The sequence below is a fragment of the Chaetodon auriga genome, chromosome 1 (assembly GCF_051107435.1).
Source record: "Chaetodon auriga isolate fChaAug3 chromosome 1, fChaAug3.hap1, whole genome shotgun sequence".
NCBI classification, from domain to species: Eukaryota; Metazoa; Chordata; class Actinopteri; order Chaetodontiformes; family Chaetodontidae; genus Chaetodon; species Chaetodon auriga.
The window spans coordinates 2,690,146-2,708,326 of NC_135074.1; the positions used below are offsets into that span (position 1 = coordinate 2,690,146).

Sequence of the window (18,181 nt, forward strand, 5' to 3'; positions counted from 1 at the left end):
ATTGTGTAAAATACCAGCCTTCCCTATAACTTAACATAGAGCACTGCCCAGTAAATACAAATGCACGTTTGGCACAGACAGAGTTTGAACCACTGGCATTTGAACCAGGTTCAAAAACAATCTGGAGGAAATATGCTCTTTTGATTCTACTTCAGTGGCTAATTTTGGACCCAATGTGTGACCTATTGTCCCACCTGTATGTGTAGAGTTACAGTAGACTGAGAGACAATAACTGTCAAACAGTGTCATGCAATTGAGGAAACCCATCTATAACATGATAAAGTAAGGACGCAAGGATACAGTCAGCTCCCAATACAGTTAGATTCTTGATACAGGGCTTTTTGAAAGAGTCAGGCAAGCAGCCTCTTTTCCCTTTTTATGCTTAGCGAAGTTAACCAGCTGCTAGCAGTGGATTCGGTATTTACCATACAGATATGAAAGTTGTGTTGATCTTCTTACCTAACTCTTGGAAAGAAAGTGAATTAGCCTAATTCCCAAAATTTTAATCCTCTGACCTCCAGGCAGTTTCTGGGCATTTTCGCCCCATCACATTTTTACTCAAGTTGGGCTCATTTTCAATGGAAACATAAGACACAGAATTAGGGAAAACTAAAAAATGTCTTTTGTGCAGTATAACACTTATAATGCCATAAATCATAAAAAAAAAAAAAAATGTATTTCTTAATTTTACAAAAATTGAAAAATTGGGGCCTCCACATGATAAATATGAATGAGATATTTACCTTTTGTTTCAGCTTCTAAAACCAGATATTTTTCATCAGATCTGGTTAGTGCAAACTGTTTTTTGGTGACAATTTGAATGAGACACGAGAATGAATTGTAACTGTTTTAAGGTTAGATTTGATCATTTTTCCTGATGGAAGTATTCATAACACATGATTCACTCAAGGGCCATTGGAAATTGGAAAATCTGACAGTAATTTCGGTTTCTACAGTTTCTGGCTATGATAAACTCTGTCATTTTACAGATTAAAAAAAAAAAATCTTCATTTATTTATTTATTTATTTATTAAGAAACGCCTTTCAAACCCATCAGTGGGTTGTGGGGTTCATAGGGTTAACTGTTCCTTTGAATTGCTGAAAGAAAGTCTCAGGAACTGATTCCCTACGATCTTAAAATGTTTGGTTCAACATGGCACATACTGTATGTCTAGTGACAGATGAGGCATTAAGTAGTTTTCTGGGATATTTATTCAGTAATGACACTACACCAGTCAATACAATTCACTTCTTGACTTGTTGGTTAGTGTACAGTTCTATGCAAAAGAAGAAATGAGCAAAGCTATAAGTAATGCATATTCAGCCTCAAGTAAATAAACCATAATAATAAGCAAATATCTACAGAATGGGTAGATAAACATAATCAACATATGTGACTTCTATCACTTAGTCTTGCGAAGGAAAATCTGAAATATTAAAATGGATTTCACATTTCACAGTACACGCTCTACACAGATCACCATGATCTTTTTAAACTAATATACAAAGCTTGGAGAAACAGCATTCTAAACATTATTAGACATCCGATACAGATAAATAAACCATACAGTTACTAAAAGAAAAGTTTGACACTGATGAATAGCTCGCACACATAAAAGCAACAAGTGTCTTCTTAAAACTCCATATGATCTATCTCTTCAACAGCAGACACTGCAACTGAAAGTCTAACTCTCCTGCTCATTTAACTCCTACATGTTAACTTTCTCAAAGACCCTTGTACCTCAGTCAACTAGGAGTCCTGGAAATGTTCCAACCTGATTGGTGGTTGCTGATAGCCCATTATTAAGACAGTGAATGTTCGTATCAGGGAACAGTTTCTTTTCAATCAAGGTATTGACTCGTCTTTCCTTTAGATGTGGTCAGATGACAAAATAGTTTATGTGAAGCATATTGAGGCCGAATACTAAACTCATGATCAAAGGTTATCTTCCACATTATGTATGCATGTGTTGGCTTTTGTCCTCAACATCATGTCCAGGGTTTACATGTAGTATTTTAATAACTTGTGTATTGGTTTGCAATTTGAAAGTCACTTCTGAATACAGAGATGCATTATAGAATTCAAATACATTGAATGGCTGTTACTGCCGGGGCCCACGGTATATAGTGAGTATATAGTGCATAGTAGGATTTTTATAGCATGTAGTATTAATATAATCTGTACGTAATGTACATATAAATAATTGTTGTTCTATTCTGTATCCTGTACACTTTTTTATCTTTGTGCCACTGTTTTTTTAATACTTGCTGGCTGTAACGACTTAATTTCCCTGGTGTGGGATCAAAAAAGTCTTATCTTATCTTATCTTATCTTATCTTATCTTAGTGGAGATTAGAGGTAAATGACCAGCTTTTCTTATGTCTCTGTTCTCAGCTAATATTATAAAAGGCTGCTGATTGCAGTGGTGGGTGGAAACAGACGGTGTTAATTCCCCTTAGAGACCATTGACCTCCCTTGCCTTTCAGTCTAACCTTCATCTAAACCTCTTCTGCATATGCTACCATTGTAAAAACCAGAGTATTGATTAAAGGAGAATGCATCTGTCATTTATGTAATCCATCAAAGTGCTGTAGCCCATGTTTTATGTAACTCGTGTGACTATGTGTGTCTATTCAATGACTTTGAGGTTATCACATTTTATAAATGGTAGCCAATATTCTTTTTATGCCACAAGATTGCCTGTTCATTATATGATCAGCTTTTGTATGTCCCATACAGTCTGGCATAGCATGTTAGCTTTAGCTGGATGTTGGCATTTGAAAAGCATGTGTTCATCAGTTTATTGATACCATTGATTTCTTCATGAAGACAGTGGCTTTGGAAAGATATGTCTTCATTTATCTCAGCTGTCAGTTTAAATCAGTCTATAGAAAAGTCAGAGCCCCCACTCCCAAGGCATTGCTGCTGAAATGATCATAATGATCATAATACATAATGCATAATGAATGTAGCCACATGCAGTGATTCACACGTTCAAGCCCTTTTTTGGTCAACAGAGGAAGCAGGCTAACAGTAATGAGTGGGTTTCAGGCTTCATAAATGTGAGCAAAGTCACTTCAGCTGGAACCCCATTTTAAAAACATTGTGACATTGTGTAAAATGCACATAGAAACAGATTGTGATGATTTGCAAAACATTGAAACCCCATATTTAATTGAAAATAGCATGACAGCATTAGAATATTGGCTACCATTGGAATTTCCCCTCACGGGACTAATAAAGGAATATTGAATTGAATTGAATATCAAATGATGAAACTGAGTTTCAAGTTCCAGTTTCAAAAAAGGGACAGGGTTGCTCTGTTGCATCACCTCTTCTTTTAACAACTATATGTTTGGAACTAAGGAGACCAATTGCTGTAATTTTGAAAGTGGAATGTTTTCCCATTCTTGCTTGATGTACAATTTCAGCTGCTCAACAGTTCAGGGTCTCCTTTGTTGTATTTTACGTTTCATAACGCGCCAAACATGGATGGATGCAGTGACAAGACTGTGTTCACAGACAGTCGTTTCTGCAAGTGTGCGAGCAGTGATGTCCACTACAGAATCGTGTCTGTTTTCACTGCAGGGCCAACTGAGGGCCGAAGATCACAGTCATCCAATATTGGTTTTTGCTTTATGCCTTGCATACAGAGATTTCTTCAGATTTTTTAAATCTTTTACAGACATTATGTACTGTAGACAATGAAATCCCCAAATTCTTTCCAATTTTACTTTGCGAAACATTATTCTTAAATTGTTGAACTATTTGCCCGTGCAGTGTTATAGAGTGGTGATCCCCTCCCCATCTTTACTTGAGAAAGACTCACCTCCCTGGGATGTTACTAACCTGTTGCCACCTACTTAATTGTGAGATATTTCACCAGGTGTTTTCTTTGATCATTTCACAACTTTGTCCAAAGTCCAAAGATGAACTCTGATAGATGAACAGTCAAAATCTGTAGAACTCTGATCCATGAAAAAAAAATGACACTCAAAATCCAATCGATACATTTTGCGTCACAAATCACCCCCTTTTTAGAGTCATAACTCAATTAAACAATAACACACAGGCATATTTGGCCCACAAGGCAATTCATAAATACAAAAAAGCAATTGCTTATTTCACTGATAAAGAAAATTACATAAAATCATCAAGTAATGTGTTCTTCCAAGTGGTCCCGTACACGAAGCAGTTGATATCACGTCAATGCATCATGGCGCTTGTCAACAAAACAATTGTCTTGTTGACAACAAAAGATGCAGAGTGAAATGTTTCCAAGAGAAAAGAACAGACGCATAGCAAAGAAGCTGAGACCTCATTCAGAAGACTGCTGCAGAGCTGCTTGCATCAGACAAAGAAAATTGTTCCAAAGTGTCAGTTTGTCTCAAAGAACTCAGAGAGATGACAGGAAAACCTACTGTAGAAACCCAGGGATAGAAAGTGTCTGTGTGAGTTGGCCTTCATGGTGGACATTACCAAGTCCCTCTCATAGCTGAACCTCAAACTCCAGTCAGCTTCTCAGCTTTCTGCTTTCAAATCTGAAATAATTTGAAGCAAAATTAAACCTGTGGCAAATGTAACTGGAAAGAGGAAACACTGCATTTTCTGGTGAGTGTGCAGAACTCCTTCAGGCATTTGGTGAGAGGTTTCAGGACATGAAAAGTAAACAAAAGGAATTTAACATATTTGCTATGCCATTTATTGTGGAGCCAGCTGATATACCTGATAACCAAAAACATGAAATTATTCAGCTGCAAATCAGTGTCCCACTCTTGCAAAGACTCTGTTCTGCTCAAGACTGACCAACCAACACTGGAAAACCAGCTGCGAGTACCATCATCATCATCATCAACACTGCTATCTGACTTCAGACACCTCACCAAAGAGAAGCAGTTATAGTCAAAGCAGAGGTTAATTTGATACATAGTTATAATTTGGTATGGCCAGTGGCACCACCAAGCAGGGGGCCATGGGTGACAAGGCCACCATTATACAATTATACAAATGAGCAACCCCCTCCCCCCATTGCAAATGAGTAATAAGCTTCTCAGGTGCTACCCAGTCACCATGCAGACATGACCAAACATACATGCGTATGGTATTTTGATTCTTTTTACTCTTTTCACTCCACCCATACAGACACTCAAAGATTTAGCTCAAAAACACTGAAACAACACTTTTTGTCTGCTGCCTGAGGGTTTTGTTTTGTTTCTTTTTTTATTCTTAGTAATTACTAAAGCTCTTGTTAGCAGTTTGGCATCAAGCATGGAAAGAAGAGACAAGAACCAATTTCATCGGGTTGAAACACTTTAAAGTCCAAAAGACTAAAGCAGGAGAGTGCAGAAAGGAGGAAAGGAAAAAGGAGTAATGAGACAGAGAACCTGTAGCAGACAGGTGTGGGCAGAACAAGGTCAAACACATCTCTGTACAAATGGCTGGTGCTTGTGTACTTCCGCACACACAGACAAACACACTTATATAACGTCAGCTATAAGACTGTGCTCTCTAGCTGAAATCTAAATCTGCAGTAACATTTTAAATTAAAGCTAAACATCAGACAGAGGTAGGCAAAAGCTGTGTCTCATTTCTAGCTCATGACCGTCCATTTTGTCTGCTGAAATGACAACTGTTGTGGCAGATGTTATCATCAGTCGCTAGCTAGCTAATAAATTTAATGTTAGCACCATGAATTAATGGAAAACACTGTTTGTGGTGATTTTTTAATGTTTCCAGCTGACAAATGAGAATCTTGTAAAAGCGTTCTTAAATATGCACTTCACCATCCATGTAAAACATGGAAAAAACAAACTGCATTGCTCTTGTTTTGCAGTGTAGAGTGTTAGTATTATAGGATTACAAGTATGAAAAGGAAAAATGTCAAATCAGACCATTTTAACACAACTCTGTTTGGCTGCTAAGCTTAGGTCAGGGGTGTCCATGTGTTTCATGCCAGGAGCCACATGGAGAACAGGTATTTTGTCCTGGGTAAGTTGTAAGATGACTTTATTACTATTAAATTTCTCCCACTTGCAAATATCACTTCTAAAGTGATCAGTTCAGTTTTCAGTGATGTGAGCGCAGTCACACATTACCTCAGGAAGTGCACAGCACTGCCATCACTGATTTGCCTCTCGAGAAGCTCAAGATGTTGCATACGTCTGTGATACAAGCCCATCTTTTCTGTGCAAGTCTTTGATCAATGTGTTCATGTGCCCATTGAGATCAACTAGAAAAGGAAGGTCTGCCAACCACTCAGGGTTGCTCAGTTCAGTAAGCCTGTGACCTTATTCTTTGTAAATAGAACTGTCAATTTCAGATCATAGAGAATAAAACCTCTCTAAAACCATCCCGTGTCTAAGCCAGCGCACATCTGAATGGTAATTATTAGCCTGTATTGCTAATTAATTTCTGACAGGAAAGCCAGAAACTCCCTGTGATGAAGTGCTCTTGGTCAAGTGACAACATCAGTCAATGAGTAAAATAAATTATAAAGTCTTGTCTTAACAGTTTTCACCATGTTAATCATCACATCAGCCAGCTGGGCAGCTCTGTTACAGAGCACTTCCTGTGACTGATATTCTCATATTGTGATGGTGATACCTACATTTACAATAGGACACTGCCGTGCCTAGTTTCAGTTGTGAAGCCATGATTGGACAATTGCTTTTTAGGGGAGGGGATTAGTGAATACCAAAGACCAACAAATGAAAAACAGCCAGTGTAATATTAACATCTGATTTATTCTGGTTGCAGCCAGTTACACAGTCAGTAACTGAGGCTATGCATTGTGTGAAGGAAGAAGTCCTTTAATGGGGCAGTTAAGTGATGGGGTTTGTCTGGAGTGATACAGAAACTGAAATACTGTACTAACATTCCAAGTCACCAAATCACAGTCACCATCCTGTGGTGTTCAGGGGATGAGGCACTGAAGGACAGCACTCACTGTTGTAAATAAGATGCTTAATTTTTTTTTGGCCAAGGTTGGTCTTGGCTGCCATCTTTACCTCTTTTCCTGTGACATTTAAATTTAGCTTTAAATGCTGTATTGCTGTCAGTAATGACATTGAATTCAGTTAAATGACAGTAATACTGCCCCCTGTGTTTGTGTGTGTGTGTGTGTGTGTGTGTGTGTGTGAGAGAGAGAGAGAGAGAGAGAGAGAATGAGTGGTGTTAACTCCTTGTGCCATTTCTTTGTTTGCTTTTCAATTTTTCTTTCTTCAACTGAATCTCAGTCATCATATGTGTCATATTCTTTCCAAAGAGTTAAAAAGAAATGTTGCAGTCACTCATTGTTGTAATTAGATGTTACCTTGTTAACATGTTACAATTACTTAAACTAAGGCTTTGACTGTGTCTCTGTTGCCATGGTTACTCATTTTAAACACAGGCTGTGCATTAATTTAAATCAGTGGACAGCGTCACTGGAACTACTTAGTAGGTGTCCATTGATAGGAATTAATGGACACCTTGCAGCCAATCAGAACTGAGAATTCATCCAGACCATGACATACAGTGCATTCGGAGAGATTTCACACCCCTTCACTTTCCCTACATTTTGTTATGTTACAGCCTTTTTCCAAAATGGATTAAATTCCTTTTTTTGTCTCATCAATCTACACACAATACCCCATAATAACAAAGTGAAAAAAGTTTTTTTGAAATGTTTGCAAATTTATAAAAAACATAAAAACCTGAAATATTGCATGTACATAAGTGTTCACTCCCTTTACTCAGTACTTTGTTTAGGCACCCTTGGCAGCAATTACAACCTCAAGTCTTCTAGGGTATGACGCTACAAGCTTGGCACACGTGTATTTGGGGTATTTCTCCCATTATTCTCTACTGATCTTCTCAATCTCTGTCAGGTTAGATGGGGAGCGCCGCTGCACAGCTATTTTCAGGTCTTTCCAGAGAGTTCAGTCGGGTTCAAGTCTGGGCTCTGGCTGGGCCACTAAACGACATTCACAGATTAGTCCCGAAGCCACTCCTTCGTTGTCTTGGCTGTGTGCTTAGGGTCGTTGTCCTGTTGGAAGGTAAACCTTCGCCCCCGTCTGAAGTCCTGAGCACTCTCGAGCAGGTTTTCATCAAGGATCTCTCTGTACTTTGCTCCGTTCATCTTTCCCTCGATCCTGACTAGTCTCCCAGTTAATGCCGCTGAAAAACATCCCCACAGCATGATGTTGCCACCACCATGCTTCACCGTAGGGATGGTATTAGCCAGGTGATGGGAGGTGCCTGGTTTCCTCCAGACGTGGTGCTTGGCATTCCGGCCAGAGAGTTCAATCTTGGTTTCATCAGACCAATCTTGTTTCTCATGGTCTGAGAGTCTTTTAGGTGCCTTTTGGCACTCCAAGCGGGCTGTCATGTGCCTTTTACTGAGTAGAGGCTTCTGTCTGGCCAGTCTACCATAAAGGTCTGATTGCTGGAGTGCTGCAGAGATGGTTGTCCTTCTGGTAGGTTCTCCCATCTCCACAGAGGAACACTGGGGTTCTGTCAGAGTGACCATTGGCTTCTTAGACACCTTCCTGACCAAGGCTCTTCTCCCCCGATTGCTCAGTTTGGCCGGATGGCCAGCTCTAGGAGGAGTCCTGATGGTTCCAAACATCTTCCATTTACCAATGATGGAGACCACTGTGCTCTTCGGGACCTTCAATGCTGCGGAAATTTTTTTGTACCCTTTCCCAGATCTGTGCCTCGATACAATCCTGTCTTGGTCTGAGGTCAACAGACAATTCCTTTGACTTCATGGCTTGGTTTCTGCTCTGACCTGCACTGTCTACAGTAGGACCTTATATAGACAGGTGTGTGCCTTTCCAAATTATGTCCAATTTATTGAATTTACTACAGGTGGACTCCAATCAAGCTGCAGAAACGTCTCAAGGATGATTAGTGGAAACAGGGTGCACCTGAGCTCAATGTTGAGTGTCATAGCAAAGGGTGTGAATACTTATGAACATGCGATATTTCAGTTTTTTATTTTTAATAAATTTGCTAACATTTCTAAAAACCTTTTTCACTTTGTCATTATGGGGTATTGTGTGTAGATTGATGAGACAAAAAAAGGAATTTAATCCATTTTGGAAAAAGGCTGTAACATAACAAAATGTAGGGAAAGTGAAGGGGTGTGAAATCTCTCCGAATGCATCGTAAATACATATGATAATGAGTTTGCTAACTCTGTTGCATATATGGAGGCTGTACTTTTGCTAATGTGAATCATACACAAAGGTGTTTAGAATATTTTGACCTCCTTTTACATATGGTGGAACAAACCTGCCACATACATATATTCTCTGACACAGTCTTGTAATAAAAAAAATGTGTTACAGTATCCGAGGGTTTTTTTCTGGTTACTCAATAGCTAAGTGACAGATGAAAATAGCATACAAATAAAACTAATGCATTATGATGGGAGGAGCAGTGTTCCAACAGTTAATTGGTTCATTTTGCTGTCTTAGGCATAATTTAGGAGTAAGCTTCTGTCTGTCATGTCAGTGTTAGTAAAATGGATGAGGATTCCACTCTGCTGCCTGTTGCACTGAATTTGTGGGATTCCAGCTGAAGAAAGGAGGCCATGTGTAATGCTGCTGCTATGTTTAGAGCCAGGCCAGACAACTCTGGACAGACAGCAAAGGAGGACAGGGGTTGGCCTACTGGCTGGCTACTTATCTCACAAGTGGCGTCCTGATTGGCTGAGTGGATAGCTTGATGGCTAGCTGAATGACTAGATCATTGCCCTCTTCATGTGTCTTGATGGCCCATTAAATGTTTTTGTTTTTGTTTTTGTTTTTTCCGGTAGTTTAACAGGCTCAGAAATCAGCTGATTGGCTGTCTGACTGGCTTGGCTGGCTGGCTCACTGGCTGCTTAGGTGACTGGTTGGCATGTCAGCTGGCTCATGGCAGTCTGAGCTCTTTGTGACATCGCTGGCAAGCAGTCTGACCTGCAGCGTGTCACGCTCAGAATGAGGTCAGCGCTGGTCAGCCACTCGAGGGAGCACGAGACAGTGACGTCACAGCTCCAGCAGTCTGAGGGGATTATCTCTCTTTCTCTCTCTCTCTCGTGCTCTCTGTCATCAGAACTGGGTCAGGTGCCAAGTATCCAGAGGCTGTCATATTGTCATATTAAACATTGCTAAGTAATGCAAAAAAATTGAAAGAGAATAGAGTCATTTGCAAATGAACTGTGTTTATCGACAACAGGCTTCCGAGTTTTCCTGAGCTCTTGTAGTTGTGATCGACTTAGCCTTTCCAGGATACCCCTTTCATACCTGATACTATCACCTGTTACCAATCAACCTGTTTACCTGTGGAATGTTCCAAGCAGGTGTTTTTGGAGCATTCCACAACTTTCCCAGTCTTTTGTTGCTCCTGTCCCAACTCAGAATCAGCATATATTTATAAAAATCAATGACATTGATGAGGTAAAACACAAAATATATTATCTTTGTACTGTTTTCAGTTGAGTGTATGTCAAAAAGGATTAGCAAATTATCACACTCTGTTTTTTCATGTTTAAGCAATCTCCAGACTTTTAAAATCGGTATTGTACATGCATCTTCATGGAACATAATGGTGTTTTTGACTAACTTTAAATCACTAACTGAGTGAGAGAGGGAAAGAATATGTAATTTTCTGTTGCTGCTAGCTAGATTAGTTGAACATGTATCTGTGTCTGTGTTAGTAATGTTGTCTCAGTCATGTCTGTGCCAACTTAACACCAACATAAACATAGACATCTTTTCAGGAATAACCCAGTGACCCTTGGGTCAGCGAAGGAGCTTCAGTGTTGGTCAGTAAAGCCTATAATACAAACAGACAGCCTAATTACTGCGGATGTTCCATCCTGTTTGGAAAGCCAACATGCTTTTTTTATATCACAAGTCACACTGACTAAAAAAATTGTAGTTGCTTTACATGTTTTCTTTTTGTGTAGTTACATTAAAAAAAAAGCTGTTCAGGGAAAACATATCTGGTAATAATTTATTTCTAATTAAAGGATAAGGTGATGTTCTGTGTTTATGTTGTTGTCAAGAAATCATATGAAAAGATGAAAAACAACAGTTTGTCTCTCAGTACTTTCTGACATTTCTGACCTTTAGCCATACTGAAGATGTAAATCTACAAAAAATGAGTCACAAATGTACGGTGCAATTTTGTTAAAAAGGCTCAGTAATTTCCTCAAACAGCTGCGCACTGTAGTTTTTAGCATTTGTTACTAAAATCGGACGAAATAGTACATGTGTCTGGGGACTATTTTTAACAGCAATCCACTCTAGCCAGTATTTTTGGCAGCGGGATGATATATTGGGGATTGACTTTGATAAACTACACTATGTGTTCTTTCTAATGAAGGGACATGTCTCTCAGTTTACCTGACTAATTTGGTTTAATAGTTGTTGGACAACAATGGAGCACTATGGCACAGAGGAATAAGATACTGCAAATCAGGCTTTAAATTCACATGGAGTAGGATCAAGTCATTATTGGTTTGAGTGTTTTTCATGGGATTTGTTGACAAGGAGAAAATTATAGGATAGCACCAGACTGACATATTTACTGCAGCCTCTCTGAGGTTAGTGGAAAAACATTCAAGGGCATAAAAGACCAGTTAAAGTAAAAAGTTAAAAGTATTTTGACCCACAAGTGACGTAAACCTCTCTTTCATGGATCCCACTATTGAAAGAAGTCACATTAGCTCGGGCTGCGACTGACAGTTGCTTTCATTATAGATTAATCTGCAGATTATTTGTTAAATTAAACATTTGGTTTTACAACATCTTAAAACTGTGAAAAAAGCCCATTTCAATATGCTAAAGCACAAGGTGACATCTTGTTTTTTTTTGTTTTGTTTTTGTTGTTGTTTTGTCCAAATCTAAAAATAGTGAATTCAGAATAAATTTGTGATTTTACTACAATGTAAACAGCCAATGCTCGTATTTGAGAAACAATTAAGAAATTATTATTATTTTCAACTGATCAACTAATAATTTCAGATGTACATTTGCCCAATTTTAAAAACAGCTAATGTAATGACTTAGACACACTACATGCACTTTGTCTCTGTGAATGGACTGAGAAGTCCACAGCGCCAGAGTATCAGCCCTCCACTACAATGTCGTATTTACAGCATTCCACATGAATTATATCCAACATTGCTGTGTGTTGTTAATATAAGCCATGTATCCTCCAAGATAGATTTAAAGCAGCAACAAAGCAATGACATGAATGAGGAGAGGTGGAATATTCAGTTATGACTCGGTAAGGCTTTCAGCACTTTAATATCTTTTTTATTTGGGATATAAAAAGCCAAGTTCTCATCCTGTATATCTGAAGTGGTGACTTGTAGGCTGTGAGAGAGGTTTTGTGTTGGCCCCGAATAGTCTTTCTGTCAGCAGACTATCACAGAAGCAGTTGCCAAGATTTTGAGAATATTTAGCACAGATAAATCTTCAGGCAACAGTTGATTTAATATTGGTGTTAATGTTTGCAGTTTCTTTTTTTCCTCATAACTTTGACAGTAAAAGACAGTATAAACTTGACTCCAACTCCTAGGCATTCCCCAGAAAAGTCTTCATTCACTGCTTTTACTGCAGTATTAGCTGTAGAGTCTGTAGATGAATACTTAAATGCTTTTTTTTTTTTCTTTTAGTGATGGACCAAGTAATTGCCAGTTGTTGTCACTTGCTTTCTTGTTTGCTTGATGGCTTTTCATAGTTGCTTTAAATGCTTTAGTATAACAGCACCTTGAGGTTGTGGTTTTGCGTGAAATGTGTTGACAAATACCGAATGGATTGCCATAAAATTTGATATACACATTCATGTTCCCCTCAGGATGAATTGATGAATAACATAAAATGTATTTTATGCTCAATTTTCAGATTATATCTTGAGTTACTTGTGTTCATATATGAATGTAGTGTGGGAGAATACCAAACTGGCATAAAGCTGATTGTGGACAATGGAAACCACATGATCTGTCCTTTGTGTAGGTAACAGGATGTTCTCTTGTATTGCTACAGGTTTGCTAAAATTGAGATCAGTGCATCCAAGCCCATCATTCCATTTAGAGAAACAGTGGTACGTCCTCCAAAAGTGGACATGGTGAATGAAGACCTGGGCAAGCAGCAGAAAGTAGCCATCATTCACCAGGTGAGTCAGCCCCACAGTCTCTGAACTGTGGTCCACGTCAATATATAACCAGTTCATGAAAGCATGAAATGTTTTCTGTACGGAGCATTTTGTGTCTCCCAAGTCTTTGCTGGGAAGTGGCATGCAGGACATGATGTCTTTTACAATTACGTGTTGAAGTCGCATGTTTTACATTACCAGGTTATAATAATTTGGAGAACTGGCAGTAAAAAGGAGCAGTGGAGCAAGAAGCAGATTTCTTGGATTTACTGACAAATTCATAAACACAGCCATCAACATGTCATTGTGTATGTATGTGTTGCCAGGTTAAAGAAGAGGCCTCTCAGGGCCGTTCGTCTGACACTCTACTTGTGGACCCTAGTGGTCTCGTGACCCTCACCACTCCCAACAGACTGGCCACTGTGAGTGTCCGGGCGATCCCCCTACCACAGGGTAAGACCTGGGCACACATCAAGCAGGCTGAAGGTCTCAGTATGCTTAGAAAAAAAAAAAAAAACCTTGGTTGTGTGTTGTGTCATCCATATTCAAAGGTAAAACTGTGTATAGCTTTTCCAAATAACCACACCATTAGGCCCTGTCATGGTCGAGAGGGACAATGCTTTCAGACTGTCACAGGCAGTATTTGTCAAGTTCAAACCCTTCCTACTGTCACACCCTCACATACCTGGCCAATCATTGTATGAGGTGGATGAGCACAGATTGTGTTGAGTTGAAGCAGAAGCAGAGGTTAAAGAAAGATGAAAATGTGAAATGCTCAAATTATAGAGATCTCAACTTTATTTTGCCTTCCATTTCTCATTTTCTTCATATTTTGATATGAAATCAGTCAGTAACCAGTGAAATTCAGTGGTCTTACCTAATTTAAATTATCTTATCTTTGCCTATGGGATGAAAATCCACTCCATAGACTTTCCTATGACTCCACCTCACCCCTGCTGGCTTTTATTCTAGCAAATCATGGAGTGATGTATACCAGATGAACACAGATGCCTGTGTGTTTTGATAGGAAACCAGCATGCAGTGTCAGAGAGACCAGTTTCATGGAAATAAAACTCTTCATTAAATACTTGATGTGATTTGTAAATACAGCTTTCTTACCTGATGGGAATGCACACTGAAACTTCAAAGTTCTGAAGTGTCTCTTACCTTAGTGTCATTGTTCCATGAAACCATGTCAATGTTTTTCCTCCTGTCAGAAGTGACCCATCTAATGGAAAGCAGCACAGAGCTGATTCGGACTCTGGAGCATTTAAACATGTCTCTGAGGGAGGGGAAGAGCCTGGACGTCAGCCTCAGGACTCTGGAGGCCATCGCTGGACTCAAGGCTCAGCTGGAGAGCCTGCTGCAGGGGAGGAAATGGAGGAATGCTGTGGAGCGAATCTGGTCCTTTGGGCCTCGCAGGTCTGGTTCACATGGACTTTGATTGATAGATTGATAGTAGTGACTGGAGTGAGAAGGACGTGGTTCACATGGAACTAAACATTCTGTTGACAATAAGAAGAACAGAGTAGACTGACCTTTTTCCTAGAGGAACTTTAGCCTTTATTTGCGGAACTGGGAACCGGACCTTTATTTGAAGCAGGCCATTATTTGTAATTTGCTCTAATATTGTAAATCTAGGCCCATGACTAACAGCCGTGTCAGATTGTTTGTCCAGATGATGCAGTAAAATATTTAGTCCAAAACACTATAGTAATCCATGGAAAGCGGTTGCATCATTTGAAACTACCTGACAGATGTGCTAATCAACTGTAATAAGCATGTACATGTAGGTGATATGTCAGTTTCAAAATGGCCACTGCACTCTGACCTTTTGATTGACACCTTTCATTTCATGTCCACAGCCTACAATAGTCAATGAGAGTCTACATTGAAAAGAAGTGCCTGCCTCTCTTCTTTCATGTTAAGATATAGCAAGTAGCAGCCAACTGTGTAGATGACTGGGGCTTTGTATAGCCAGTGGAGTTCCAAAAGTGCATTCATGGTATTGTTATCCATTTTATTTAACTTCGACCAAAGTAGAAAAAAGCCAATCGTTGGCTCATTGCTTCTGAGTAGCTAGAGATCTAATGACATCTGACATATTTAAATCTTGATGGCCATAATGTCAGCTAAAAATAATTCCCATGTTAGATGTGAAAGTACTCTGGCTCAACATGCTGTTTTTGCTGCTTCTCTGATGTCGGCCCTCTCTCCCTCTTTTCCCAATTCGGTGAATTAAGAGTTTATCTCGGCCAAACCAAGGGTGATGGTGATTGTTGGAGTTAGACTGAAGTGTGTTTTATGATGATAGAATCACTGTTTCTCTTTCAGGAGTCTGGTGGCTTTGGCGAGAGCAATTTAACAGCTGTTTCTGGTTAAACAAAGAGAAACTTACTTTCTATTAAAAAGGTCTATCTCTGTAGGGATTTTTTTGTCTCCATAATGTTGTCAGACATTTAGAATAACAGTCTCAGCCTATCAGTGGCAAAAACAAGCACTTTCAATGGACATACATGGATTGTGTGCAAACTCACGCAGGGATTACATTGCAGCCTGTTTTGTGGCTGCCAGCTGCAGCACTGAATACGGGAAAAACTTCAAAAATTGTTGTCCGCACTGGTCACTTGCACACAAAAACATAGGAAAATAGCATCGATAATCCCAAATGATATTTGATCAGAATGTCTTGAGTTTGAAAGGCTCTTTATAGAGCCTAGCACTGGTGTTCATTCAATTACGTGTCATCTTAAAAAATCCTTCGGGATTGGGCTGTACTGCATACTTGGGATTTGTATGGAAACAAATGTAGTATATTGTAAACAGTTATTCACCGTGTTACTGTCCTTGTTTTCAGGTATGGTCCTAACATTCTGCTAAACAGTGTGGAGGGCTACCAGCGGCCCTCAGTGTGGCAGTGTCTGGCCAGTGGAGACAAAGCTGGCGAGGCTGGAGCTCAGGCCGCTGTTATACGAGACTTTGATAACAGCATTGCTAGTGGCTTCCAGCTCGCAACTCTGTCGGGTCCCATGTGTGAGGAGCCTCTGATGGGAGTTTGCTTTTCCGTGGAGAGGTGGGACATCCAGTCTTCAGCCTTGCCACAACATCAGGACTCCTTGGAGGAGGACTCCATATCCCATGAGACTTTAGCAGACAGTGTAGTGGAAAGAAGCACTGAGCCATCTGAGCAGGCAGAGGGTACAGCAGCAGGGCCTAGCCAGGCCAGTCGCAGGCCAGAGGCTGCTTCTGTAGACTGCTATGGGCCAGTCTCTGGCCAGCTGATAGCTGCTATGAAGGAGGCCTGCCGTCATGCCTTCCAGGCTCAGCCCCAGAGACTCATGGCTGCCATGTACACCTGTGAGATCATGGCCACCGCTGAGGTGCTGGGTAAGAGAGCATTGTCGACAAACACACAAAGAAAATATTTTAGGTGTGACAATTTGCAGTGGCATTTTTTTAACGTTGTTGCGGGGGTTTTTTTATTGTTTTTTAAATAATAATTATGAAAGAAAAAATCCCTTCCCTCTTTCTGTCTATTCATATGCTGTAGATAGTTTTTGTTTTATTTGTCCAGGCTTTGAGATATGTGCTCGTGAGGTTTGTGCCTCTACCCTGATATAGTGGAAGTGAATGGTATTTTGTTTTTGGTGTTCACAGCACTGTTAGAAAACTCACCAGCAACATATCTTTCCAGTTTAACAGTTACTCCTAATCATGTGCAAATATGCAAATAATTCATTATCTAATTATGGCTTTATTATCTTATATGCAGCTATGAATTACATATGAATAAAGCCCTCTGTCAAACCCTTCAGGATGTAGAAGGTATGGAAGTGGTACTGATGTGGAGATTTTTGGCTCAGGGTATGAAGAAAAAACGAATTTTGAGAAAACAGCCTTTAAAGACAGGTGTTGTAAAATTCCATACATTTTTAGACACCACGAGTGAATAAGGTAAATATCACTATCAAACTTCCCTGGTATATTACTTACATCAAGACAACTGCTTTTCTGTTACATGTTCAGAAATTTTATCTTTAAATCATGCATTATTTAGTGAACAATGCCTTATTTGCATAAATGTCCAGAACAGAAGTCTGACCTTGAATTAACACCTAAATCTGTATTTTTGCTGTTTTCTTTGTACTAATCTGAAAGAAGGAATGTTTGGAAACAAAATAACACAAAATCACAAAAATATTCACCTGTTTTCATTTTTCACTGTCATTTTTCAAACAAAATCAGACAGAAATCTCAGAGTCAGAGTCAGATCTCAAAGTCTGGACAAACAAAATCAAAAGTGTCTGCATGGCCTCATGCCATACAGATGTGATTCACAGCTGAGATCTGATCACAGGGTGAGCCAGACCGCCTCCACATGGGGTCTAGATGATCTGATGATCATTTAGGGCACTTTCATACCTGCATAAACAATTTTTTGTTTTTTTTTTTATTCAGAGAAGACATCCAGGTACAGATTGCATCCAATGAAAGAATCCCATTGAATTACTGTCATAGAATAAATAGATACATATACATATGTTTTGGTCTCCACGAAAAGTCTTTCTATAATATGAGAGAGCTCCCAGTGGGATTTCAAAAATATGAAAAGAAAAAAAAAAGCACAAACAAACATACACACACACCCTCACAGTTGGTATTTCAGCATGAGAACTACAGGCCAGAGTGCAGAGCTTAGTGTAGACTAATGCACCACAACGCTCCCTAAATTGTTGTCCTCTGAAAGTCATTAAGATGAAAATGAGGCTTGAAATGTCATGTAACGTGTTGGTAAACAATATCTCCATGCTTGTTAGTAGCCACAGCAGCTTTTCACACAAAGCATTGCTCTGTCAGATGAATCAGCAGGCTGACTAACTGAGGGTTAACTGAAAACAAAACAAAAAAAAGAAAGAAAAACAAAACAGGTTTTTGGTTCCATCTGGCTGTTTGTGATGCACCAAAACCTGTGCTCATTCTAACCTGGGTCCTATTAGATGCTTGGCCCATAAAGTCGATTCTGACTTTAATTTTCTGAAAATCCGTTGA

The 18,181-nt window shown here is 39.4% G+C and overlaps 1 protein-coding gene and 1 pseudogene across 4 annotated transcripts in view; one reads left to right on the forward strand and one right to left on the reverse strand.

Moving 5' to 3' along the window:
* efl1 (elongation factor like GTPase 1) overlaps positions 1-18,181 on the forward strand; it is a 100,809-nt gene that overhangs the window by 70,880 nt on the left and 11,748 nt on the right. For all 4 annotated transcript variants that reach the window (XM_076726941.1, XM_076726858.1, XM_076727104.1 and 1 more), the window contains exons 18-21: positions 13,024-13,153; positions 13,459-13,585; positions 14,350-14,554; positions 15,990-16,519. In XM_076726941.1, the coding sequence (XP_076583056.1) occupies positions 13,024-13,153; positions 13,459-13,585; positions 14,350-14,554; positions 15,990-16,519 (992 nt within the window). The remainder of the gene's footprint in view (positions 1-13,023; positions 13,154-13,458; positions 13,586-14,349; positions 14,555-15,989; positions 16,520-18,181) is intronic.
* Positions 8,006-11,107, reverse strand: LOC143324119 (uncharacterized; annotated as a pseudogene).